Source organism: Miscanthus floridulus, chromosome 13 (genome assembly GCF_019320115.1).
Source record: "Miscanthus floridulus cultivar M001 chromosome 13, ASM1932011v1, whole genome shotgun sequence".
In the NCBI taxonomy this organism is placed as follows: Eukaryota; Viridiplantae; Streptophyta; class Magnoliopsida; order Poales; family Poaceae; genus Miscanthus; species Miscanthus floridulus.
Genome location: NC_089592.1, coordinates 88055320 through 88083304, shown reverse-complemented (window position 1 = coordinate 88083304; position 27985 = coordinate 88055320). Strand labels below are relative to the sequence as shown.

The 27985-nt window shown below is 45.8% G+C and overlaps 2 protein-coding genes and 1 pseudogene across 2 annotated transcripts; 2 read left to right on the top strand and 1 right to left on the bottom strand.

Annotated features, from left to right (window-relative positions):
* The first annotated feature begins 1825 nt into the window (after positions 1–1825).
* On the top strand, positions 1826–2488 carry LOC136500262 (uncharacterized). The gene has a single exon (XM_066495618.1). It carries the CDS (start codon positions 1826–1828, stop codon positions 2486–2488), a length of 663 nt encoding a protein of 220 aa, XP_066351715.1.
* A 3649-nt stretch (positions 2489–6137) lies between these two features.
* LOC136500562 (uncharacterized) lies at positions 6138–8450 on the top strand. The gene is made up of 3 exons (XM_066495933.1): positions 6138–6640; positions 7311–7368; positions 7717–8450. The coding sequence occupies exons 1-3, from the start codon at positions 6214–6216 to the stop codon at positions 8231–8233; spliced, it is 1002 nt and encodes a 333-aa protein (XP_066352030.1). The 5' UTR covers positions 6138–6213; the 3' UTR covers positions 8234–8450.
* Positions 8451–13201: 4751 nt separating this feature from the next.
* LOC136500261 (phosphatidylinositol 4-kinase gamma 6-like) lies at positions 13202–27560 on the bottom strand (annotated as a pseudogene).
* Between the last annotated feature and the right edge of the window lie 425 nt (positions 27561–27985).

Below are 27985 nucleotides of genomic sequence, written 5' to 3'. Positions count from 1 at the left end.
TCCCTTCCATAAAGCACAGATATTAGTTCTCATTCGTTCAGTTGTTAGGTCTTATGCACATAGTTAGGTGCTAAATGCATGAAACATGCATGTATTGGGTGCAACTCCAGTACCAGTGTACCACCACTCATTTTTTTATGAGCAGGATTTTTTTTCCTTCTCTGGTATTTATTTTTCTCGTTTCAAGGTGGGTCATTGAATTATGCATAGAGCTTTAACTTTAACAATTCTATATTCCCCGTCACAAATTCAGACAACCACCCACTAAGTACATATCAAATGCTGCACCTGTTTCAGGTGAAAATATTTCTTTAGGTACACCGTACACATGATACATGCCTAACGACACAAAATTCATTTGCATTGATCGGCAGACCTCCTGCCTTTTCCTTGAAAAAAAGAGAGAAATTTCATTAGCACTTTAACATGAAGAGATTTACAAAATGGACCTTTACTATAAATGCAAGGAACAAAGTGAATTTCCTGTCCTGGCATGCAGTGTTGCCTGGGAAGCAGCAGCAGAGCAACCATATTTGCTACTAGCCAGTAGTGATAAAGAAAGGCAAGATGAAGCTGGCCATGTATCCAAAGCGTCCAACATAATGTGTACGACGCCTATCCCAGCTCAAAAATAACAGATAGTAGTACCTTTACATTTTCTTTTGTGGTGCATTTTGATCAACAGAGTACCAACGATGATGGTTTCGTTGTACTGTTGAAGAACTTTAAAAATCAATGGAAAGGCTGTGGTGACAGAGATTAGAGAGATGAAACTAGAAACCCAGGGCGCGGCGTTGCCGCGCCTACCATGAGCTTACCATTCTATAGTGTTATTTATTCTATATTATAGTAAAACATATAAGGTACAATGGATGCTATGTAAGAATTTATGCGGATGAATTGTAAAATCGCTTTGAATTTAGAATTTTACTCTATAATGAAGCTCTAGGTTTTGAAATTCTGGATAACTTTTTTTTTAACACTTTTTAATTTGAAAACGTTTCGATGTCTAAATTGTAGGTACAACGGATCGCATATTATGCAAACGCTTTGTGAAAGCATTTTGAATTTAAAAATTTATTCTATAATAAAGTTGTAGTTTTTGTTTTTTATCAATTTTTTTATTGAAGAACTTTTGATTTGAACGCGTTCTCGCCAGTATAAAACGCTTTTTTTGTTGTATAGGAAAACTTTAGGTTTTGAAATTTTAAACAATTTTTTGTATTCAAAACTTTTTTTGGCGTAAAAACGTTTCGGTGTCCGAAACACAGGTACAATGGATCCTATGTAAACATTTATGTGGATGAATTGTAAAAACGCTTTGAATTTGGAATTGTACTCTATAATAAAGCTGTAGATTTTGAAATTTTGGACAACTTTTATATTGAACAATTTTTAATTTGAGAATGTTTCGGTGTCCAAATTGTAGGTACAACGAATCGCATGTAAACATTTATGCAAACACATTGCGAAAACGTTTTGAATTTTAATATTTGTTCTGTAATAAAGTTTTAGTTTTTGAGTTTTTGATCAAATTTTATATTGAAGAACTTTTGAGTTGAACACGTTTAGGTGTTCAAATTGTACGTATATTGTTGTCCGTGTAAAAGAAAGAGAAAATTACCTACATGGCCCTCTTAAAACTCAGTCTTTCTTTCTTGGCCTTGAAAATTTCCAACTTACCTATTTGGCCTCCAATCCAATTTTCGATTCCTTGTATGGCCTTCCCGTCAGTTCTGTTTGAGGGCACCGTGAAGTCCCACTGAAGACTAATGCGAAATGACATGATTACCCTTCACTACATCTCCTTTTCTCCCAGTAACGCATGACTCAGACGGATCGGGAAAAAAGCTTCGAGGCGGACAGCTCCTGCACCCATGCGGATGGAGGCGGAGTCAGCGCAGGCGAAGGAGCCTCCAGCGGCTTGCGAGGCAGCGGCGGAGGCCATCCCGCGCGTCCCTGCGCCCCTGCGGACCGGGCCACGCTCGCGAGCGGGGTCGCGTCCCCCGGGGCGGCGGTTGGGCCAGCGCAGGGTCGGTGCTCCCCGGCGGTGGCTGGGCCGACGCTCGCCCAGGCAGAGGCAGTAGCGGCGTCGCGCTCCTCGGCAGGGGTTGTGCCGGCTCTCGCCCAGGCCTGCTCCGCGCGGCGTTCCCAGGCGGCACACGCCCAGGTGGCCGGTGCTCCCGTGCACGCCCAGGCGGCCGGGCCAGCCGCGCGCGTCGAGGCGGCAGGGCGAGCTGCGGGCCCCGAGGCAGCGGGCGCTTTCACGTGCGCCCAGGCGGCCGGACCTTCCGTGCGCGCCCAGCCAGCAGAGCGAGCCGCGCGCGTCGAGGCAGCGGGGCCAGCTGCTCGGCACCAAGCGGCGTCGAGGCAGCGGGGCCAGCTGCTCGGCACCAAGCGGCGGGTGCTGCCCATGGTTCAGGCGACGCCGGTTCGGGCCCTGCAGCAACCGTCACCAATGGTGCAGCTGTCGATGAACCGCAAGTAGTGGAGACTGATTGGCTCGACGGGTGAGTCCATCTTTTTTTGTTCAACTGCAGTACTAGACATGCATTTGTAGATCTTGTTTGCGTTACTTAGGTTTCTTGTAGAAATAGCAGATTTGATCCAAATTCAAGTTTCTTGTTGAAAATTAAATTGTTGGGCAACAGAAAGAAGTGCAGAAAGGATATTAAATGTTTTAGCTTTGAGATGGTTGTGGATTCGGACTTGACAAATTATAAGGATCTTGTTGAATCAGTGGTAGAAAGGTTATTTCGAAGCTGCCCATGTTCAATATTATGATGAAGTTCTAAAAAGCTTTCCAGAAATAACATCTGACCAACAATTGATGAATATGTTTAGTAAGCACTCTAAGAGCAAGATTATCATCATGTTCATTGCATATTGTGGTCCTTCTGATGCTTTTGAGCCAATCTCTGAGTGGGATTTTAATGATGAAAGGCAGCCTGACAACAACACAGAGGCAGTGGACACCAACACAGAGCCAGTTAACACCAACACAGATCCGGTTGAGGATGATTACCTTAAAAATCCACTACCACAGAACGAACATGTAGGTGTTGATGAGGAGATTATGTAGTAATAATTTGTCTACTCTTTCTCTGCTTTTAATAAAAAACATATTAGTGACTTTCTTATTTTTGACATTGCAGAGGAGAACCAAAGAAGAGGGTAAAAAACAACAAATCTGCTGAAAGTTCCATTATGCCTTTGGAAGAAGCACCATCTGCATCCATGTCTTTTCCACCAATGTTTGCAATTTCATATCCCTTGCAATATCAAACTTACTCCCATGTTCACTTCAAACTTATGATTGATTCTATGTTTCTACTGTCTCACCATAGTCAAAGCTTGGAAACTACTACTAAGAAAAAGAGAAAATCTGTTGATTGTACTCCCAACACATCTAAAAGGTACTTATCACTAGTGCTGAAAATATGAATTTATGCCATCATGAATGACTATTTGTCTTAGATACTAAATAGATTGCCCGTCTCTCACCACAGCCAATCCTTGGAGATATCAAGTAAGAAAAAGGGGAAATATGGTAACTCCAACTCAGGCACATCAAAAAGGTATTATTTCCAACTCTGAATTTTTTTTCATTGTTCCTATTTCTATTTGCTAAAAATCATTGCTGCCCTATATTCACATGTCCAGGTCAAGGAGTAGCTCCAATCAATCCGAGGCACTTTCCATTAATTTCCCTGCCCACACAGATCAACCTAGGAAGGCCAAGGCTAAAAAGAAGGTCACATTGAAAATGAAAAAGAAAGTGCTTGGCAAAGAGGCGGTAAACAAGCCAAAGGTGATACTTGACAGCCCCGCAATGGGCACACGAAGCAAAACTTCTCAGCCTACTAGCCCGGCGATGAGTACAAGAAGTAAAAGAAGGCTCAGCCTATGATTTCTCATGTGTGTAGCACTAGCTTGTGTATGTGACAACTAAATTTATTTAACTTATGTGCGAACTGAATTTATTTTAGATGTCCAGTATGTACGAACTGAATTTATTTGAGATATAAAAAATGTGCGAACTGAATTTATATGTGCAATTGGCTCCATGTCTGGAAAAAAAAATGCGTGCTAATGCTGTAGTTATGATGTGCTCTAAAATTATGTGCAAGAAGTGAAAATAATGCTCAAAATGAAACATATGAATTTACAAGCATCTACAAAATGTACAGTACATAATTTGAATTATAAAATATCAAAAACTGAATTCTAAACTATCAAAAACGATGCTTTCTCGTCCAGGGGTAGAATCGACTTTTCGTCTCTCATCTAACACCGTTACAGGGTCGAATTGACGGGAAGGCCAGATAAGGAATCGAAAGTCGAATTGGAAGCCAAATAGGTAAGTTGGAAATTTTCAGGGCCAAGAAAGGAAGCCTGAGTTTTAAGAGGGCCGTGTAGGTAAATTTCTAAAAACAAGGGTTTTTCTAAAAACAAAACAGAGAGAGGACCAGGACGGCGGGTTGATTTTGCAAAAATTTAAGGGTTTCTTTGTAAATTTTCATGAACCATGGAGGCGGGCCTGCGGGTTGATTTGGTAAAAGTTTTGGGTTTTTTCGAAACAAACCTGAGAGAGGAGGCCAGACTGCGGGGTGATTTCGTTAGATGTCGTGGACTTGTTTGTAAAATGGCCGAAGCTCGCTCGATCCGGGCCATCCGTACGCCCGATCCGACGGCCGGGCTTTGCAGGCGACGTGGCCTGCTCCATCAGCCAGAGCTTCTCCTGCGGATTCGATATTAGAAGATTGGCTGCATACTTCACCCAGAACAACATAAATGAGCAATACTGTTTAGACCGATAGCGTTTCAAGTTCTATGAAAGTTATGAAACTGCCAAACTGAATGGGTACCAGTGAAAGAGAAAGGAGGGAAGAGAGTAGCCAAGCATGCAGTGACCAGTGAGTGTTCATTGCTGGTTGATAAAATTAATAGATCTTTCTTGAAACTGCCGAAAAGCAGAGTGATCATGATGAAGATAACTTGGATAAAACTGACCACAAAACTGGGGGAATGAAAATTTGAAGTTCAAGGAAACAAACGTGTCCTGCAGCGATTTTCAAACTGTTAGCATTTTCTAGGATTAAACTATCAATGCACCGATCGATGTAAGTTGCCGGTTTTCGTTAGGTCAATGAAGCCAACCTAAAAGCCGATCAATGACAGAGAAAACCAGGATGAAATTAGCCGTGTAATCTGGAGCTGCAAACGTACCATGTCCTCTATGTTTAAACCACCGGCTGTTTCTAGTGGCTAAAATATGAAGGTACCTGCTGTTGCAAAAGGTTTGCAGTTAGCTCAGGATTTCTCGGCCAAGTATCACCACCGGAAAGGCGATACTGAAAAAGAAAAGCAGAATGAAGTTAGCCACATTTGGTCTATGAATCATCTAGATGGTTGCCAAGTCTGAGAGAAGAAATGAACTCATCAATGTAGCTAGTTGTTTCGTTTCTAAAAAAACAAAAACAAAAAAAAAAACAATGCAGCTAGTTGTTAGTTTTTCAAAGCTATCAATGCAGTAGCATGTTGTGAACTGCTAATAGCATAGCATGGTACTTGAAGTTAACAATTCATGGCCTGCCTGTGGGAAAAGAAACGACTTTTGTGGCAAGAGAGACTGGAAATTAGCCAAGTAGGGATGCACCCAGAAATTAAAAACAGACATACGCACTTCTGAGAGTTCTGAACCAAACGAAAGAGCAGAGCGAGAATTTACTGTTTAATCTGGCTATTACTGAACCTGGGTCCTCAAAATATGTCATAAATTGATATCATGAAAAAGTTTCATATACAACCTACGTTATTTAAACTATTTGCTTTCTTGTATATATATAATTATTAAATACCCAATTATCCCCTTTCAGTTACCAAAAAGGTAATTACTGACAACGAGCAGCAGGAAGAGATGAGCCAAGGAAACTCATGAACCATGTAGTATGCTGAAACCACCAGCAATTTCCACTCACTAAACTAGTGAAGTCATCACACATTTTTCAATAAGGTCGAGTGGAAGCTTTCAAGCAGCTACCTTGAAGCCCATATGCTACCAAACAAGCCTGACGCAGCACCTTAACCTGAAACCCTTTATAATAGACCCACAACCACACATACCAAACCTCATTCCAAGCTCGATCTCTTCATTCATTCATAGTCTGCCTCCCAAAACACCTGCCTCGCGCGTGGCAGCAGCACAGCACGATGATCACCACAGCACACAGCCGGCAGCAGCACCATGCCTTCGAGAAGAGCCCTGGCAACAACCACATGAAGAGCATCGACAGGAAGCTGCAGCAGGCCATGAACCAAGCGGCCAGCAAGTACATGCAGAGGATCTACCCGCTGGGTATCCAGAGGAGCAGCTCCAACCTCACATTGTCGTCCCTCTCGCTGTCGCAGAACTCCAACGACTCCTCCATCAGCAGCTCCAACTCCAGCTGGGAGCCCAAGGTGCCGCTGCTCTATGGCGGCACCTTCAGCCCCTGGGGCGAGGTGATGGTGTCTCGGGAGATGAGGCGAGAGGATGATGACAAGGTCAGTGACCATGACGTCGAAGGAGGTGAGGAGGACTTCGACTGCAGTGAACCAGGGAGCTTGCATAGGTGCAGCTGGATCACCAAGAACAGTGGTAAGGAACTAAAATGCTAGCTAACTCTGTTTCTGTCAATCCTTTTCAACTGAATTAGTGATCTTGATTCATGTATTTGTTTCATTCACATGCATTATATTAGCATGATGTTTCCACTGGACGAAAACAGTTTGTAATCCAAACCTATCATCTCATCCAATTTGACAGAGCTGGGCTTTAACCACGCGTTTTCACCTTTGAGAACATCGGTTTCTTTGTACAGGAGATGTGCATATATATTATCTAAAAAAAAGGAGATGCATGCATGCACTCGGCTAACTGAATGATGCAAAAAAAAGTAAATTTTTACCAACCAATGACTATATAAAGATTTGTCAGGAATTTTTTTATAAAACAAAAGAAGTTTGGATAGACAATGGGGACAGTCAGGCAGACAACCTTGTCCTTTAAGAAGTGGCGAAGTCGACATCGCTGACTTGATGCTCCGATTTGACTGACCAAATTTGAGTGCTGGTGAGATGGAGAATAGCAGCATTCAGTCGACAAATTCATCGGAAAGGGACTTGTCTCCTGTTCGGTGTAGTTTGTTGGGCAAAATAGACTAACTAGGGATAGAAAAAACGAACAACTCAATCAAAAACCGAAAAAGCGAAAACTGACTGAATCTGAATGACTGACTGCAAATTAATAAACGCATTGTGTTGTGCAGACGAGGCGTACGTTCAGTTCCACGACGAGTGCTGGGGCGTCCCTGTGTACAGCGACAAGTATAGTATTTGACTTTGCCACCACATTCATTTCTCCCTGAATTTGTGAACTTCCAAACTTAGGCCAAAATCCAAAATTTTTCAAGATTCCCCGTCATATCAAATCTTGCGGCACATGCATGGAGCATTAAATGTAGGTAAAAAGAATAACTAATTGCACAGTTTGTCCGTAATTGGCGAGACGAATCTTTTAAACCTAAACAATTCATAATTGGACAATCTTTACCAAATACAAACGAAAGTGCTACACTAGCCAAAAACAAAAAATTTTCGCATCTAAACGGGGCCTTAAAAACTAAGCTTCATGCTGGTGATCGATGTCTGCGGTGAATGATTCGCACCTGGCAGTCGGCTGTTCGAGCTTCTGTCGCTGTCAGGGATGCTGATCGACCACAGCTGGACGGAGATCCTCAAGCGGCGAGACATGTACAGGGAGGCGTTCGCCGACTTCGACCCCAGCGCGGTGGCGAGGATGGACGAGGACGACGTCGCGGAGATCAGCGGCAACAGGGAGCTGAGGCTCGCCGAGTGCAGGGTCCGGTGCATCGTGGAGAACGCCAAGTGCATCCAGAAGGTGGCCAGGGAGTTCGGCTCCTTCAGCGGCTACATGTGGGGCCACGTGAACCACCGGCCGGTGGTGGGCAAGTACCGGCACCACAAGTACATCCCGCTCCGGACGCCCAAGTCGGAGGCGGTGAGCAAGGACCTCGTCCGCCGGGGGTTCCGCCTCGTCGGCCCCGTCATCGTCTACTCCTTCATGCAGGCCGCCGGTATGGCCATCGACCACCTCGTCGACTGCTTCCGCTTCCACGACTGCGTCCGCCTCGCCGAGCGCTCCTGGGGCATCACCAACGTCGCCGCATAGCCTCCCGGCAGCCGGCCCGTCGTCCGTCCATGCCTCTCCAAGTTTTTTACACCTTTTTCTTGGTGTTGTAATTTCTTTTTTCCATTTTGTTTGGAGATCCGGTGGTAACAACTCTTGAATTGTGTGTGAAATTGTGTAGAGTATATATGATGCTAAGTTATGATGTAATAAGTCTATTAACTCTTTGCAGATGAAAAGTAGTATTCTCGTTACTGAATTAGTGGGACTGCATGCAACTAGCAGTAATTCCCTTTTTTTCGCTAGTACAGGAATGGTTTATAGCGGTGGCTGGTGAGGCTTCGTAGAGGCGGCTCGGCCAGTAGCCTCTACCATACCGTCTGTACAAATCATGTATTTATAGGGGACGGTTTTCAAACCGTCCTTACAAATTAATTTGTAGGGGCGACCGGTAACACCAGCCGTCTCTACAAAATTGATTTGTAGGGGCGACCGTAGTACCAGCCGTCCTTATAATACCTGTTTGTAGGGGCGGTTCAGTCTAGAACCGCCCCTACAGTATATTTTTTCGTAAAAAATTTAAAATTTACAATTCAAATTCGACAAGAACACACACATATATATATTTCAAATCTGACCACAAGCACAAGAGTATTATATAAACTACCATTACAAGTCCAATTTACATAGAACATGAATGCCATGTTCGGATTATTTTAGCAAATGCAACTTGTTAGTATCCAAAAGTGAACGTTACAAGTATCCATACAAACATATAAACTAATGAGGATAGTCGATATGTATACGTCTTGAGAATCGATATGAAGTCTTTGTATGTCACCGGGTCTCTATCTATTGAATCAAAGACCCATGCCATGCTCCTCCCGACATCGACGCCTATACAAATCCAGTGGTTGCTGTATGAATTTAATACGGCAAGCACATTTATACGGTGTAAACATGTCATGTCAATAGGCAACAAGAAATCAACAAATACTTCATCAACTAAACATGTGAAGGTGGGAAGGTACGCAATCACACAGCTTGGAAGGCTGCAGATGCAGTTTTCTGGTAACACACAACAACCTAGTAATTCACATGATTTGGTTGCAGTAATATAAAGACTAAAATGTCCGTTTCAAATACTATGAATGAATCTAAGGCTGCATAGGCTCGCAATACATGGTCATATGTTTGGGCAAATAAAAAAGCACAGAGAAAGGAAACTGGATAGACAGGAGATAACGCCTCACCTGGAGTATAATAAATTGTTTTTTATGCTTGGAAATTGCAATTCCAATTCCAATACTTTATCCTGCATTTATAACAAACAGCAATAGCAATAAAATGGACCAATCAAATTTAAGCAAAAACAAAGAAAGATGTAGCAGAAAAGACACATTATATACTAACCTCGAAATTGTACTGACCACCAGGCGCAACGTAGCCTAAGCCCAAATGTATTATTTAATGGACCAGAAGAATAGGACCGAAACATATAAGGAAAAAACAAATGTCCTGTTCATTTGGGTTTGTTTGGCTTATAAGCCATACTTTTTCAGCCAACGACAGTATTTTTCTCTCACACCAAATCAACCAACAGTACTTTTAGCCATGGCTTATCAGCCAAACAAGCCCAAACGAACAGGACAAAAGAAGATAGATCTGTAGCAAACTGAAACAGAGGCACCTATTGGAGCCACCCAACCATGAATATGTGCTGAGTAAATACATCATTGGAAATGGGGTGTGCTCAGTAACATAACAACTAGGGAATTATGTGAACTAAAGACATCATTGACAATGGACCTATGCTCAGCAACAAATGCACAAAAGCGTAGCAACTAATGAAAACAAAACAACACTTGCAAAAGAGCACTACTAGGCCATAATGACATTGTAGATATAAATATAGCTGCATATATATAACTGCATATATGAGTATAGAATTATAGATGGCATATGAGAAGCTAAAGCCAAAGGACCGGAATAATTAGCCTCTCTGAAACACTGTGTAGCGAGGCACTTTAACTCTGAATGTTCCTGGGAAAAATGCATGGCCATATAAACAGTCATGTGGCCCCCAAATTTGGCTAAACAAATTAGTTTCAAAAGCTAATGGATCAAACTTTAGAATGGGAGCCATCAATCCGTGCGATTAGTAACCTTTTCTTGCACAAATTTTGCCATAACAATAGAAAAGTCCACCACTCACCGGTCCTAGTTTTTTTTGGTAGCATTCAAAATACAGGAAAGGAAAACGGAGAGGGGAAGTACCTAGAGGGCATCACAGAGGAGACCTGGGTTCAAAAGGGGTGCATTCATGGGACTACTTGATTCATAGGTGCAACTCCGCTTGCCAATCGATGCCCTGCACAAGGGATGTGAGGAATATCAACTACAAAGTTCAGATATGGTAAGACGACAGAAAATTTGAGGCAAAAAATTATAGAGGTGCTGCACATAGCCATGGTCTGAACATTACCGTCGCCATGTAACTTGAGTGCCCTTGATTTCTGTAAAGATATTGTAGCAAGCAGCCACCCTTGCCAACAGCGCCCAATTACCTGCACAAAGGGGAAAATGGAAAGATAGATGATCTAGGGGAGGAGCATGAGATGGAGGAGCAGAAGGGGATGAGGCACTGCCACATCCTGCAGCTGAGCTGAGCCGCGGGCGCTACCGGCGAGGAAGAGGCCACCTGCAGCGGGGGTCAGCCGTGCTGTGTGGTCCGTAGCTCGTGATGTAGCTGGTTTCGTCGAGCAGAGGCAGCTAGGGGTTCGTGAAGCACTAGAACACACGCGAATCGGTGGAATGAGACAACGGCGGGTGGCACCCGTGCCTGGCGCAAGGGGGGCGTGGAGGAGGAGAAGGACGGCCGCCGCCGCACCGTGGGCAGGCCACCGCGGAGGCCTGTCCGCACCGCCGCCCTACCACGTTGGGAGAGATGGGGAGAGAGAGGGAGGGGAAGAGAAGAGACTATCGAGACTCACCCGCAAGGGGAATGGAGGGGGAGGAGGCCGTCGGTGCAGACTCACCGGCGAGGGGAACGGAGGGGGAGGGGCGGCGGGTGCGCCGCCCTAGGGGGGGCGTCGCCTCGGGAGACCGAGAGAGATAGGGTGGGGCGAGTTTTGTTTTTTTTTTGTGATGAGGAAGGGAGCGGGCTGATATTTTTGTGGAGTGGGATTTCAGGCGATGTGGCCCGCTCCTGTCCAAGTAAGCGAATTTGAGGCGGCTGGTAATAGCCGCCTCTACATACCAGCCACCCCTATAAATCGACGCATTTGTATGGGCGGCTCGCATTACCAGCCGCCCCTACTGTGCCATTTGTAGGGGTGGCTGCTGTGCTGGATCCCGAGCACGCCACTGTAGGGGCTGCTCCAATACCAGCCGCCCCTAAAAAAAGCCCCGTTGCTACAACTGTTTTCATGTAGTGTTTGCCATATAAAAAAAGAGATTGTTGTTTACCAAATGCAAATTTAAGCTCTTCAGTTCAACATGTTCTTTCTTGACAACTTGTACAAATTTCTTTATTTCAAACCAATTTCATTCGGACATGCATCCTTTATGTTCGTTCTTCAAATTAAAGGATTATAAACATGTCATTCGGTCCTTGTTTCTCCTAAGATTCTTCTAATTGGGTCTAGTTTTCCACTATGACAATGATACGATTAAGACCTCAGGACGGACGAACGCCTCCCATAGCTCATTCCCATACACGCTCACACCCCTCCCTATTCTTATCCCTTCTACGCTCGTGCCCCTGCCCCACATTATGACGCAGCCATGGCTGCTTCCCTAGTTGGCGGTGGCGCGCTCCCCCACCCCGGTGGCACCCCTCCCCCCACCCCGGTGTCCTCACCCACTAGGAGCGCCTAACGCCCATGGATCAGGTGGCCCTCTCCTCACCCCGGCGAGATCCATGGAGGTGGTGTGGTGGTGTTGCAAGGGAGTGGACGACTCTCCTCCCACCCCGGCGTGACGCCCTCCCCACCCCCGGCGATGCCCTCTCTCACCCCGACAACCGGAATCGACTGGCCCAACCTTCCCCTCCCCTATGTTGCATATGTATGTTTCAAGTGTTTCAGACGTTTTAGATGTATGTTGCAAAAGTAGATCGGGGGATGTTGTAATTGTTTCAAAGGCATGTTGCAAGCGTATGTTTTGAGTGCTTCAGATGTTTCAAAGGTATGTTTCATCTGTGTTTTCCAGACGCATGTTGCAAGTGTATTTATCTCGATGTTTCGTATGTATCACGCATATGTTGCATGTGTTTTATTTGGATGTTGTTATAGTTGCGATGGTTTTCAAGTGTTTTCAGGTATTTTTTCAAGTGTTTTAGAAGCATGTTTCAAATGTTTCAACTTCCTTTAGACGTATGTTGCAACTGTTGTATTTGGATGTTTCAAAAATAGATCGGGTGTTGCATCTCTCCACCCCCCCACCTTATGTTGCATCGTCGCTCCCGGTGCTGGCAGGGTATCCATATGACGCCACGGCCGGGTCCTTCTGAATCGTAGGCATCACGCGCCCTTCCCCTCTTGTCGCTCGGGTGACATGGGCCCCACGTGGGGCGCGAAACAGAGTGCAGCGTGTGGGCGTCCAGACGCGGGCATCTGGACGTCCGAACGCTAGCACTACCGTTTCCACTAATATGCAATAGTAGGAGCTACATTGCATTCTTACCCAGTTACCTTATTGACAAAGTTGCATGGTTTGCTTCGCCATTGTCGTTACTTGAACACTATAGCCATCTGAACGTATGATGTCAAACCGATGACAAACAGTAGCTAGTGTAAATTCATCAACAAAAAGGACAAAAAGAAACTCAAATAGAACACAGAATAATAGCCAGTTTTTTCAATAAAAGACAGAGAAACGATGCTAAAAAGAATAAATATAATGCAAGCTGCAGAGAAAAAGAAAACATGTACATATAAAAAATCCAAGGGTGGTATTATGTGAATATGTGATATATGTATGCACACGCAATATTATCTAAATGCTTTCTTATGATAACCTGTCCACAATATTACAATAGCAATAACAAGAATTGAGAATGCCATCAGACTCCCTCATAACGACACTTATCATGGCCAATATCATCTATAAGACATACATACACAAATAACAATGTGCCACCGTAAGTCAAATCTATGCATAGGCATCACAGCGCTTTTTTGCAAACATAAATATGTTATCTGGCCTTATTGTTGTAGCAACAACCAGTACGTAGTACATGTAGACAGGGGCGGATCCAGCGGTGGGGCGGGGGGGGGGGGGGGGGCTCAAGCCCCCCTACCCAAACTGAATCAGTGCAAATTACTGTAGAGTCCCTATGAATTTTTAGGCAAAGTTCTATAGTGTAGGGAGGGCTGAGACTTAAGATCGAGCAGCAGTGTTGTTCAGTCCCCCCTAAAATATTTCCTGGATCCGCCGCTGCATGTAGATGTTACCACGACAAATTAAACACATCTGATCGATGTGTACCCAGGTTTGGCCTATGTATGTTGCCTTCTAAACATACCTCTGTCGTTGTTCTAAAAAATGGCGAGAGGTGCCCAACCTCTCCGTCAGCCATGGGCTTCGGGCTATAGTTTGCTTCCTGTCATGGAACATGCTCGGGAGCAACTCCTGGAACTTTTCAAGGAATGCACTCCATTCATTGGCAGTCAAATCTAACAGCTTCACAAAACTTGAGCTGGGAGGCAACATCTCATTAGTGCTTCGACCTGCAGACTGATACTCGCTACGGTAGCCATTATAATAGTTAGTTTTAGCACTCACCCTATTCTTTGGAAAACCATTGCGGCACCTTCTATTTCCACTAAAGCGGAACCCTATTGGACACACTGATAATTTTGAGGTAGACGGAGTACACTTAGGAACTAGACTGGTGCATGGGTTGGCATCATCTTTGTTGGCCCACAGAATTATCGGCCCAGGTGAGTGAACCACTCACCAGTCTTGCCGAGCATCTGTTAGTGTTGTCGAGCACCCACTAGCCGTGCCAACCACGAACAAGTGTTATCTGTCCCCACACACTATGTCTAGAGCTAGAAGAAGAAGGGGGAACAGAGCATGCACATATAGTACAAGACAACAGCGTTGGCTGAAACCCTGTCTGAGAGATGGCAAATTTGAACTCTCTTTACTGAGTTGCCATGGTAGTCTATTTATACAACTCTATCCATCTAGTCCTAGTACAGCACACATACTGTAACAGTAACTAGATAACATATAGGGCTGACTCTGCGTCAGCCACTACATGTGCCTATAGTGCTGCAGGTGAGCAGTTCGGCGCCTGCACCTGCAGCGGCTACAGTATCATAGTAGGGGGTCTTTTTGGCGCCGCCCCTTTCTGTGTTCACACAAGATAGCAGTAGATTATCTAACAATCTTCCCCTAATCCTACTGCTAAGCCTTGTACCCCCTCCATGCCGATCATCTCCTTTAGCTCCGTGAGTCAAAGACGTCCGAGTGGCTTGGTGAGGACATCCGCAAGTTGCCGACCAATTTCGACGAACTCGATGATGATCTTCCCTCCATCGACACAGTCCCTGAGGAAGTGGAACTTCATGTCAGTGTGTTTACTGTCAGTGTGTTTACTCCGGTCGTGCATAATCGGATTCTTCACGAGGGCGATGGTGGGCTGGTTGTCCACCATCAGTGCTGGTGGGTGAGCTTCCACGCTGGTCAGCTCGCCCAGCAGCCATCATAGCCACACAACTTGGCATGCCGCTATGGCCACCGCTACGTACTCTGTCTCGCACGTAGATAGCACCACCATCTTCTATTTCAGCGGCAGCCATGAAATTGAGGCTGACACGAGAAAGAAGAGCATGCCAGAGGTGCTCCATCATCCGTCGATGTCCCCCGCCATGTCTGCATCGCTGAACACAGTGAGCTGTAGCCTACTCCCACCGGTCTTTGGGAAGATAATCCCATGATCCACCGTTCCCTTGACGTAGCGCAGTAGCCGCTTCACCATAGCCCAGTGATCCTCTCTGGGATTCTCCATGAAGCGACTGACGTAGCCCATGGTGAACGCAATGTCCAGCCTCGTGTGGACTAGATAGCGCAGACCATCGATGATGCTCCGATAGAGTATTGCATCCACCTTCGCCGTAGTGCTGGCCTTTGTCAGCTTCAGCCACTCCTCCATAGGAGTCATGCATGGCTTGCACTCAGCCATGCCACTCCTCTCCAACAGCTTAGAGGCATATGCGCTCTGACCAAGCATGAGTTCCTCCTTCCTCTGTCTCACCTTGAGGCCAAGGTAGTAGGAGAGTGTACCGAGATTGTTCATTCAAAAATGAGCTACCATCTCGCGCTTTGAAGCCATTGATGTCCTCCGTGCGTGTGCCGAGGATGATCAAGTCATCCACATACACGTCGATGATGAGCACCTCCTTCCCCCGTCGCCACGTGTAGAGTGCGTGCTCGATTGCGCACCTCTGAAACCCAAGCTCGCCTAGCGTGGCATCAAGCTTGGCATTCCATGCTCGTAGGGCCTACCGTAGCCCGTAGAGCGCCTTGCGCAGTCGGAGCACCCTATGCTCCTCTCCCTTGATGGCGAAATCTAGAGGTTGCCTGACGAAGACCGTTTTCGCCAGTTCACCGTTGAGGAAGGCTAATTTAACGTCCAAGTGATGGACGCACCAATCCTTTGTTGCTGCCAAGGCTAGTAGCAAATGGACTGACTACATGCGTGCTACTGGCGCAAAGACCTCCTCGAAGTCTATGCCCTCACGCTGAACAAAGCCTCAGGCGATGAAGCGCGCCTTGTGCTTGACAATGGCGCCGAGCTCGTCTTGCTTGACCTTGTACACCCACTTCAGGCTGATCGGACGGCATCCTAGAGGTGGATCGATGAGCTACCAAGTCTCGTTTTCCTCGATTGCCTTCATCTCCTCCAGCATCGCCTATCTCTAGTTTTTGTCCCGCTCGGCAGCGCGAATGTGGGTGATTTCTCTACACTGACTAGCAGCAGCTCTACGTCATTGAGCAGCCAACCAACCAGTCCTAAGGGTCCTATGCTGTCGACGATGTCGTCCAGCCTGTGGAACCGTACCTCCTCACCTTCGTGGAAGACATCCACGAACTCAGTGATGTCATTTGGAGGTGAGGCGAACTCAATCAGCATTGATGGAGTTCCCTGTTCTGCTTGAGTGCTTGGCAGAACACCTGTAGTGCTCGGCACCCCGGATGTAGTGCTCGGCACTACTTCTAGATAGCTCATCATAACTCCTGCAGTGTTCAGCCACACTGTAGGAGTGCCCAGCCTCAGTCTTTGAGTGGTTGGCACCACTGCAAGATGTCTTGGCTCCGCCACGGGAGTGCTCGGCACCCGTCCTAGAGTGGTCGCCACCACTGCAGAACCTCCCGGCACCACTCCTGGCATTCTCGGCATCCCTCCAGGAGTGCTCGGCATCCCTCCCAAAGTGCTCGGCACTGCCCCAAGAGTGCTTGGCTCTGGCGCTGGAGTGCTTGGCGCTCCTCCCAAAGTGCTCGGCACCTCTTCCCCAGCGTCTCCACCACCGTGGATGACCAAGTGCTCGACGATGAAGGTGCTGGTGAAGCCGCCAGCTTCCCCCATGCTCGGACTACTCTAGTCCCAAGCCGCCTCCTCGTCGAACACGACATCACGCAAGACAAGCACCTTGTCTCTGCATGGGTCATAGAGCTGGTACGCCTTGGTACCCTCCGTGTAGCCCAAGAACACCATGGGTGTGCTCCTATCCTCCAGCTTGGTGAGGTTCGGCTTCATCTTCCTGATGTGGCCAATGTAGCCAAATGTCCGGAGGAAGGACATGCTCGGCTTGCGCCCATACCAAGCTTCGAACGGTGTCTTGCCCGTCAGGGCTTTGGTCGGAGCGTGGTTGAGGATGAACACCGCCGTGGTCACCGCCTCTCCTAAGAACCTTGCCGGCATGCCTTTGGCCTTCATCATGGATTGGGCCATGCTGACCACCGTCTAGTTCCATCGCTCCACCATGCCATTCTATTGTGGTGAGTACGGCGTGGTGTGGTGTTGCCCCACACCCTGATCCACGCAGTACGCAGCGAACTCCACCGAAGTGAATTCGCTGCCACGATCAGTCCTCAGCACGCGGAGCTTCTTGCCGCTCTCGGCCTCCACGCGCGTCTTGAACTTCTTGATCATCGCCGCTGCTTCGTCCTTGCTCGTTAGGAGTTGCAGCCACATGTAGCGACTGTAATCATCCACGAGTAGGAGGAAGTACCGCCGACCACCGTTTGTAGCAGGCGTGATTGGCTCGTAGAGGTCGCCGTGAACGAGCTTGAGAGCGTCCTTCGTGCGATACTTGGCCACCTTTGGGAAAGGTAGCCTCCTCTACATCCCGGCCAGGCAGCTGTGACATAGCTCACCTCCATGCTTGATGTGGGGTAGACCTCGGACCATCTTCTCTAGCTGACCAAGCATGTTGAAGCTGAGATGTTCGAACCGGGCATGCCACATCCACGGTTCCTCGGAGTGCCTTGCCGCCAAGCACACCGGCTGCTCTACCTTCAGGTCGAGCAGGTACAACCGGTTCAGGGACCTCTTCACCTTGGCAAGAAGTCGATGTTCTAGGTCCCTGATCCTAAGGACTCCATCCTTGATTAGAACCTCACTACCGTGCTCATCTAGCTGACCAATGCTGATGATGCTGGAACACAGCTGCGGGATGTAATATACATCCGTTAGCGCGCGGTGCTCCCCATTCTGGCACCTAAAGATAATGGTGCCGCGCCCTTGGATAGCCACCCTTGAGCCGTCACCAAACTTCATCGTACCGATAACATCATCGTCGAGCTCAAAGAAGGATGCCTTGGAGCCCGTCATGTGGTTGCTGGCACCAGAGTCCAGATACCACCGCTGCTCCTAGTCGGCGCCCAGACGTCTGAGGTGAACTTGGGCGCGTGGTTCATCGAGGTTGACGATCTTCAAGGCCTTCCTAGGTCCTTCCACCATCGTCGCCTCTTCCTTCTCCTCAGCCTCGATGCCGTGCAGTGCATAGAATGTCACCATCAGGATAGTGGCCTCATCCTCGTCATCAGCTTGCGCCAGATGAGCTTCAGCTTTCTTCTCCTGCTTATGGTTTGGGCACTTCTGTGCCTAATGGCCCATCTTCCCACAATGCCAACAGGCGTTGGGGTCGACCTGCTTCTTTTTCCTCAAAGAAGCCTTGCCGCGACGCTTGCCATCGCCACCGCGGCTAGAGGAGGCTGCCTTCCTAGAGTTCCTCCGAGCAGCCCACTCCTCTTCCGTTAGCAGGAGTTTTTTGCTATCCTTCATTGCTGTCGCCTGCTCCAGGCGCTCGTCCACTGCCCACAGATGGCCTGTCACATCCTTAATGGTGAGGGTGGACAAGTCCAACATCGTCTCTATGGAGAGAGCGATCTGGATATACTTTGCTGGCACAGAGTGGAGGTACTTGGAAACCGCCTCCTCTTCGTCGATGGTGACGCCATGGCTCTTCAGCTTGCTGATGAGTGTCTTTAGGCAGAGGGAGAAGTCCTCCACCATTTCACCATCCTTGAACTTGAGGTTGGCGTACTCCTGCTTTAGAAGCTAGGTTGTTGCCTTCTTTGCGCAGTCGGAACCGACGCGCATCGCTGCAATAGCCTCCCATGCCTCCTTAGCCGAGCTCTTCGCCCCCAATGGCTCCCTGTACTCCATCAGTACAGCAGCGAGGATAGCCTCCAGCGCTGACATGTCATCTTCTTCATTGTCGGTGCCCTTGTCAACAGCATTCCAGAGCCGTCGGGCTCTGAGCTTGACCTTCATGGTCACCGACCATTATCCATAGTTGGTGCGAGTCAGCATCGGCCAACTGGTGCCGCTGACCTCCTGCACCATGTGAACAACGACCTCTGGTCATGGCTAGGCAGCCACAGTAGTGCCACTGCTATCGCCCATCTCCGAACCGCCCATCATCGCCAGTGGTTAGTCTGGCGATGGCGCTTTTACGGCTTTGATACCACTTGTTGGCCCACAAGATCACCGGCTTAGGTGAGTGAACCACTCACTAGTCTTGCCGAGCACCCGCTAGCTGTGCCGACCACGAACAAACGTTGTCCATCCCCACACACTATGGCTAGAGCTAGAAGAAGAAGGGAGAATAGAGCATGCACACACAGTACAAGACAACAACGTTGGCCGAAGCCATGTCTGAGAGATAGCAAATCTAAACTCTCTTTACTGAGTTGTTGTGGTAGTCTATTTATATAACTCTATCCATCTAGTCCTAGTACAGCGCACATGCTGTAACAGTAACTAGATAACATACATGGCTGACTCTACGCTGGCCACTGCATGTGCCTATAGTGCTATAGGTGAGCAGTTCGGCGCCTGCACCTACAGCGGCTACAGTATCACAGCAGGGGGGCCTTTTCGGCGCTGCCTTCCCCTTGCTGTGTTCACACAAGGTAGCAGTAGATTATTTAACAATCTTGACTTGCCTCGTTTTTGGCTTCCTCCTCATTGTCCTCATTTCCCTTAGGTAATCTTGAAAGTGGGTTCCTAAAAGTTCCCCCAATAGACCTATATTTGTTAAAAAATGATGTTTCACATGTAGTTGAATCATCAGCTAAGTCAAGATCAAACTAGGTGAAGTTTGCATCACTATCATCATCATCTTCTTCTTCAAAGACTGTTTCTTGTAAAAGCAATTCTATCTCCTTAACCCAATTCCTTGCTTCCATACACATAACATCAACCACACTTGGCTCCTCTTCTTTTTCGGTAAACTGTCTGCTCATCATGTCCCCTATGTCTGACAAGTAGTGGCCAGAAGCTGCAGCTTCCTTGAGAAATATTGTTGAGAGGACCAACACCCTAAGACTTGCCTCATGAATCATGGGCAGCTCCATGCAAAGCATTTCAATGTCCCTTATAGGGTCCAAATCTTTGATATACTCTAGTTCTTCTTCAAAGAAAGGAATAGATGCATGTTCAACGGGACCGTGACGCCTGAGAGGGGGGTGAATTAGGCAACTTAAAAATCTACTTCAAACTATGGCCTCTTTTTCTAACCTTAGCAAAACCTATGATAAAGATAAACTATCTAAATGTGCAACTACGGTTTTGCTAATGTGTTGCTATCTCTACCGTAAAAGGAGTAATACAATCAATGTAAATGCGGAAGCTAAAGAGCAAGGTAGAGAAACGCAAACTCTCATCGATGACTCTGGTATTTTTACCGAGGTATCAAGAAGCACGCAAGCTTCCCCCTAGTCCTCGTTGGAGCCCCTCGCAAGGAATCCCTCATAAGCGCCAAGCTCCCAGTCAGGTAACTCCGTGGATAGCCTCGGGCCTTCCCCACGCGCAAGTGGGTCTCCGACATGCCTTTTGGCAAGCCTCTCCCAGATGCTCCCCGCCGTCTTCAATATCAAGCTTCCGGCCAAAACGTCATGGGCCTTGTTCCCTCCGATACACGGTGGCGGCCACACCACAAACGCGGTTGGTGTGATCTCACAAGACTACAAGCCCCTCTGATGTACAACAATGGTGCACGCAAGCACCGAGAGGTAAGAGGTATGCAAACCTCACTAAACACTAGTTCTAAGCCTAGAGCAAGCGCATAAGCGGTGGTCTAATCAACCTAAGCACTTCGCAAAGCACTTACGCTAATTACCTAATGAAACACTAAGAACTATGCAAGTGGAGATCACTAAATGGTATATCAACACCCTTGATATGTTTCCTCAGCTCCACACTACTCAAATGGCCGGTTGAGGGTCTATTTATAAGCCCCACTAAGAAAGTAGCCGTTGGGGATGAAATCCCGCTTTTCTACTAATGACCGGACGCTGATCACGTCTTGACTGAACGCGTCCGGTCGTCCCAACTGTTGGAGCCGCGATCCACTGATCGGACGCTACCAGCGTCCGGTCACATGCCACCGGACGCGTCCAGTCATATTTTTGCTGCTCTGGAACCTCTCTGTACTCAACCGAACTCTGTTGTCCTAAGTCCGATCGATCTGCCGCCAGCGTCCGGTCTAGCATCCGGTCACGCCTATTGCTGAGCCTCTTGATCGGAGCATCCGGTCACTTTCCTCCAACGTCCGGTCCAGCATCCGGTCACCTCTGTGAGCTCGTTTCTTCACGATCTTGCATACGGCTTGGTTCCTATCTTCATGCTTGGACTTTGCTTAATATCTTGGGTATTCTCTTGTGCTCCTAGGGTCTTGCTTATGGTGTTGATCATTGGATCATCACGTCGCCTTGGTCCAAGTCACGTCTTGCACCCTATTGGACTACAAAACAATCACTTGCAAATTCATTAGTCCAATTTGGTTGTGTTGGTCATCAAACACCAAAATCCAAAGTAAATGGGCCTAGGGTCCATTTTCCTTACAATCTCCCCCTTTTTGGTGATTGATGACAACACGACCAAAGCAAGCAAATAATAAAAAAATTTGAAATTTGAAAACTACCTACTTGCTAGGATGCAATGCAAGGGACAAGATTATTAGATGCGAAAAGATACTACTTGTAGGACTTAAAGATACTACATAAAAACTTATCTTGCCCTTGCAAATGTCCACATGTGGCATTATGGATTTAAGCCTTGTTTCCTACAAATTCTCCCCATTACATAGGCAATCCATAATCTACTATCCTCCCTTTCTCGGACTATTACCACTTGTAAATTATTAATGCTTGCTTTTGGTCCTCTAAATTCTCTCCCTTTGGAATCAAACACCGAAAAGGAAAACATTAGTAGCACAAGGGAGGGTCAAACTTTGTGATCCTTTATGTGGAGTGTGGAATAGGTCACAAAATTTGACTCTCACATTATGTAGATTAAGCTCCCCCTAAATATATGCATACATATGGTAGAAGTCAAAGCATATGCATAATTGGCAAATTATTGCTCAAGGGAATTTAATCTATATAATGCATGGAGAAAGCATATAAATATCAAAATGAAATCAGCATGATGATATCGGTTTAGAAATATCACATGTGGAAACCAATTTGATTTCTACCACTTGCAATAGGTGGTGGATATTTGAAGTATGATGCTTAACTCCGGGGACTCCATTTTCCTTGCAATGAGACTACTACACACATGATAATGCTTGAAAATGTGTTAGTCTCAAAGTATCCAACTTGTAGAGTAACCTCCCCCTAAATTTGTGCACACAAGTGCGGGATACTTGTAGAAGTCATGCACATTGATTTTAGAATCAATAATACCACTTGAAAGATGACATCTCATGAATGTGAGACTCATTTTCGAAGATAGTATTCGGGAGAAATTATCTACAATTTGGACTTTGGCACATATTAGATGAACAATCAAAAAACAAGCTATGTGTCGTGCTTCTAAACAATTTTAAACCATGTAGGTTTGCTCCAAGAGTTAAGAATGAAACCGAGCAAGCCTACCATAAGATATACCTAGTGTATTCATGACAAAAGATATAAGCATGCAAATGCAAACATAGGCATGAAAAGTAACTAAATGCTTAAAGATACCAATTTTGTAAGAAATACCACTTATAGGAAATGCAAATTGATACTACTTGAAGGAAATTGAATCTAGTTACCTAACATGGGAAGGGGAATTTGGGTTCATAGTATTCACTAACCCACTTGGCAATGATCTTGTTCATCATGATGCACCCCATGAAATGCACCCATACTTTGCTAAGTCTCCAAATTCCCCGTAGTCCATTAGACTTCTCACTTCCCTTTCGGGATCCAAACCTTCTTCGTGCTCTTCATGTTGGAAATGATTTCCTTTGGCACCCAAAAGCGTTTGACCCCATTGTTGGATTGTTTGTTCACCTTGATGGCCACCACCTTGTCATTTTTCTTTTTCTTTAAGAGATAAGGTGTGGAAGCCTTCTTGTCCACCTTGTTGGTGTAGGTGTTGGAGAGCTTGCTTGTTTGCTTCTTCTCTTTCTTCTTTGCTCCTCTCCCATTCTTCACCTTGCACTCATAGGACTTGTGACCTTCCTTGTGGCATACGTAGCAAACCACGATTTGTCCTCCATCAAGCTTCTTCACTCCCTTGACGGTGTTATCTTGATGAAGTTGGGCTTGCTTCGCCTTGCCTTTCACTTGAGTCAAGTCCTTGGTGAGGCGAGCTACTTCTTGCTTGAGTTGCTCATTCTCCTTTGCAACCTCTTGTGTGCATGTATCTATAACAACTTTCTCAACACAAATTTGGTTGCACAAAGATGAGTCTAAACATAAATCATTACAAGAAGTGGAGGCATCCTTTTTAGACATGTTAAAGATAGAACTTTTCTTTTTAGATGCCTTGGTGGGGGTTGTACTAACGTTTCAAGATTAGCAACTTTATTAGTTAGCTCATCACAATGTTTGCACATAGTTTCCATTTTAGCAAGCAAACTTTTATAAGCATCTTGTGAGCTAGCTAACTTTCCTTTTAATTTTTCATTTTTCTTTACAAGTTGCTCATCATTGATCGTGCATGCATTTGTTGTTGCACTAGCCTTAAGTTGCTCAATTTTAGTAGATAGTTCACCATTGAGATTAGCAAAGTTCTCATATTATTCAAGCAAAGTTTTGTATGCTTCTTGTGAACTATTTAGCTTTTCTTTTAATTTTTTGAGCTTGTTTTATTGACTAGTGCAAACTTTAGCATAATTAAGATTTTGTTTCAAAATTTTATCATAAGAAGGCATTTCATCATCACTATCACTCTCACTAGAGGATGAGCTTTTGTTACCTCATGCCATAAGGCACACACGAGAAGAGCTTGATGATGAGTGCTTGCGGCCTCGCCTCTTGTGATGGTGTTCTTCTTCACTTGAAGAATCATCCCATGACCTTATTGATGTGAGGGCTTGGTTCTTGCATGACTTCTTCTTTGTCTTCGGTGTGGGCTTGTTTGGACAAACTTCCACAAAGTGCCCCAACTCACCGCAACCATAGCATCCTCTCTTTCGTTGCTCATTTCTTTGATTAGTGAAGATGATATCTTGGATTTGGATGGGCACACCCTTGACATTGAGCCTTTGGATCATCTTCTCCACCTTGTTGATTAGTTTGATTGATTCTTCATCAAGGTCAGAGGTGGAGGAGGAAGATTGATCATCTTCACTTGAATCTTCTTCATCATCATCATCTTTTTCTTCATCTTCACTTGAGGAGCTTGAGCTTGAGCTTCTCTCAACTTGCTTGCTCTTCATTTTCTTTTTCTTGCTACATGCGAGAGCTTTGCCTTTGCTCAATGAAGAGGCTTCGTCTTGACCCATCTTACGTGACATTTCAAATGCCACTATCTTGCCAATGACTATACCCGGGGTCATGGTGCTCAAGTTCTCTATGTTGTGATGGATGGTGATGATGCTTGCATATTTCTTTTATGGTAGCATGGAGATAATCTTCCTTACGATGTCTGCATCATCTAGCTTTGTTAATCCTATTGAATGGAGTGCATCATCTAGCTTTGTTAATCCTATTGAATGAAGCTCATTGATAATTAGATTCAAACAAGAATACATATCACGAACAAGCTCATCATCATTCGTTGTAAAGGAATCATAATTTTGTTTAGCTAGACAATGTTTTTACTCACGGACATTAGATGTGCCGTCATGGAGCTCTTGAAGTTTTAACTAAATTTCATGTGCCGTATTTAAAGTGAACATTTGGTTGAACACATCCATACTAAATGATTCAAACAAGCAATTTTTTGCTCTAGCATTGAAGTGCATTTCTTTTTCATCACTCTTTGTGGGTTTTTTGGGATTCTTAATATGTTTCATCCCGCCACGAGTGACTCTCCAAACACCCAAATCAACCGCCTCAAGGTAGCAAGCCATTCTAGCTTTATAATAGGGAAAGTTAGTGTCGTCAAAGTGCGGAGGCTTAGAGGTATTCATCCCAACCACTCTAAATAGCGTCGGCTCAACAGCGGTTAAGCCAAAGGTCCAAATTAAGCCAACCGGCTCTGATACCAATTGAAGGGGACCGTGACGCCTAAGAGGGGGGTGAATTAGGCAACTTAAAAATCTACTTCAAACTATGGCCTCTTTTTCTAACCTTAGCAAAACCTATGCAAAAGATAAACTATCTAAATATGCAACTACGGTTTTGCTAATGTGTTGCTATCTCTACTGCAAAAGGAGTAATACAATCAATGTAAATGTGGAAGCTAAAGAGCAAGGTAGAGATATGCAAACTCCCATTGATGACTCTGGTATTTTTACCGAGGTATCGAGAAGCACGCAAGCTTCCCCCTAGTCCTCGTTGGAGCCCCTCGTAAGGGCCAAGCTCCTAGTCGGGTAACTCCATGAATAGCCTCGGGCCTTCCCCAAGCGCAAGTGGGTCTCCGATGTGCCTTCCGGCAAGCCTCTCCTAGATGCTCCTTGCCGTCTTCACTATCAAGCTTCCGGCCGAAACGCCGCGGGCCTTGTTCCCTCCGGTACACGGTGGCGGCCACACCACAAGCGTGGTGGTGTGATCTCGCAAGACTACAAACCCCTCTGATGTACAACAATGGTGCACGCAAGCACCGAGTGATAAGAGGTATGCAAACCTCACTAAACACTAGTTCTAAGCCTAGAGCAAGTGCATAAGCGGTGGTCTAATCAACCTAAGCACTTCACAAAGCATCTACGCTAATAACCTAATGAAACACTAAGCACTATGCAAGTGGAGATCACTAAAATGGTGTATCAACACCCTTGATATGTTTCCTCAGCTCCACACTACTCAAATGGCTGGTTGGGGGGTCTATTTATAAGCCCCACTGAGAAAGTAGCCGTTAGGGATAAAATCCCGCTTTTCTGCTACTAACCGGACACTGATCACGTCCTGACCCGACGCGTCCGGTCGTCCCGACCGTTGGAGCCACGATCCACTGATCGGACGCTACCAACGTCCGGTCACATGCCACCGGACGCATCCGGTCGCATTTTCGCCGCTCTGGAACCTCTCTGTACTCAACCAGACTCTGCTGTCCTACGTCCGGTCGATCTACCGCCAGCGTTCGGTCACGCCTGTTGTCGAGTCTCTTGATCGGAGCGTCCGATCACTTTCCTCCAACGTCCGGTCACCTCTGTGAGCTTGTTTGTTCATGACCTTACGTACGGCTTGGTTCCTATCTTCGTGCTTGGACTTTGCTTGATATCTTGGGGCATCTCTTGTGCTCCTAGGGTCTTGCTTATGGTGTTGATCATCACGTCGTCTTCGTCCAAGTCACGTCTTGCACCCTATTGGACTACAAAACAATCACTTACAAATCCATTAGTCTAATTTGGTTGTGTTGGTCATCAAACACTAAAATCCAAAGTAAATGGGCCTAGGGTCCATTTTCCTTACACTTGTGGCCAATGAATCCACTCAAAGTAAGGATCTTCCAGACTTTCTAGAAGACATAGACCATGATCAATGGGAATAAATTTTGTTTGAGCTTCAAAACGGTCCATTGTCAAGGTTCCTGACTAGAAGATTGCCACCATGCCTATCAGTGTTAAAGATTCTAATGTCGAGTATGCCAATCCTGTGAATGGAAGAGATAGGTAAGCTCGATGTTCCATGGTCACTAGCATCATAGTCATGTGGAATGAATTGTTGCAACGAGGCAATCTTGCTATGAGCCTGTGATCTATCCCTATTGGTCATGTTTTTACAATTATATTCATTCACATGAAACACACTATGGGTAACTTTCACTAACATAGTAAGAGGGACTCCTGCAAAATTATTGTGATCAAGGAGGTATGCAGCGACCTCCCGAAATCCTGTCTCACCAACCCGTATAGATCTTTTGAGGCCTGGCTGCCCAAGAGTCTTCCCCACAAAACCTTTAGGATTATTTGGAGCAAAAGGTTCCTCATCGATTGGTTTAATAATTGCAACACGCTGCCCGCATATATCCCAAAAATAGTAGGCACCTCCCATTCCCCCAGTAACAGCTACTGGGTCAACACCATTTGTAATTCGCTTGATGATATCCTTAACCAACTCCTTCATTGCAGCAGAAGGGCTTGAACAGCCTAGGATTTCAATAACTTTACTCCGATCATGTTGCTGACATTCTTTTCCTTTAGGAGGGAGGCAAGGTGTGGAGCAGCTTCTATGCATGTGATTTCTGGTGAGAAGCAATGGTGAGCCATTTCGAACATAGCTGAGATCATTGTTCAAAACCTAATCACCAAATGTCAGTGAGCTCTCCTGTGGGTACATTAAGGGCTAACTGTAGCTTCTTTTTTACCGTGTGTGCATTTTCTCCTGGCTCTAGTTCAATGCCTAGGACAGAACCACTATCAGTTTGAACAAACACGTGTTTGCAGTTAAGGGGTCTCACCCCCTCAGTTATGCTCTTTGAGGGGTAATCACTACCCAAGTTGTGATCCAGAACCGCAACAACCATTTGTGTCTTAAAAGCAGTATCAGTGTTGTGAGGTATAGACTGCTATGAAGAAATTATGTGTGCTAGCAAACACTAGTTGATGAGCTGGCAACAATATAGAGGGCAAACCAAATTTTCCAACTTATGACAATCAGACAAATTACCAATTACTGATTGATTGGCATGTCGATGTACACATTATGATGTTGTGACATCTAATACTAAGTGCTACTCATTATAGAAATAGATGGCATAGATCCTGCAAACAATAAATAACAAATTAGATGTCCACAAAATGAGTAAGAAAAGGTACGATCAAATAATTTAGGAAAAAGCTAACAAGATGCCCATACGCTCAAACATAGTGAATAACAATGAAATGAAAGTAAATGTAAACCATGGCAGAATTTTAGGGATGGTGACATCCATGTACTATTTTTATGGCT

Coding starts and splice junctions, on each gene's coding strand:
- LOC136500262 (XM_066495618.1), top strand. CDS start 1,826: ATGACTCAGACGGATCGGGAAAAAAGCTTCGAGGCGGACAGCTCCTGC.
- LOC136500562 (XM_066495933.1), top strand. CDS start 6,214: ATGATCACCACAGCACACAGCCGGCAGCAGCACCATGCCTTCGAGAAG. Junction 6,641..7,310: donor CTGGATCACCAAGAACAGTG/GTAAGGAACTAA, acceptor TGTGTTGTGCAG/ACGAGGCGTACGTTCAGTTC. Junction 7,369..7,716: donor GTCCCTGTGTACAGCGACAA/GTATAGTATTTG, acceptor CGCACCTGGCAG/TCGGCTGTTCGAGCTTCTGT.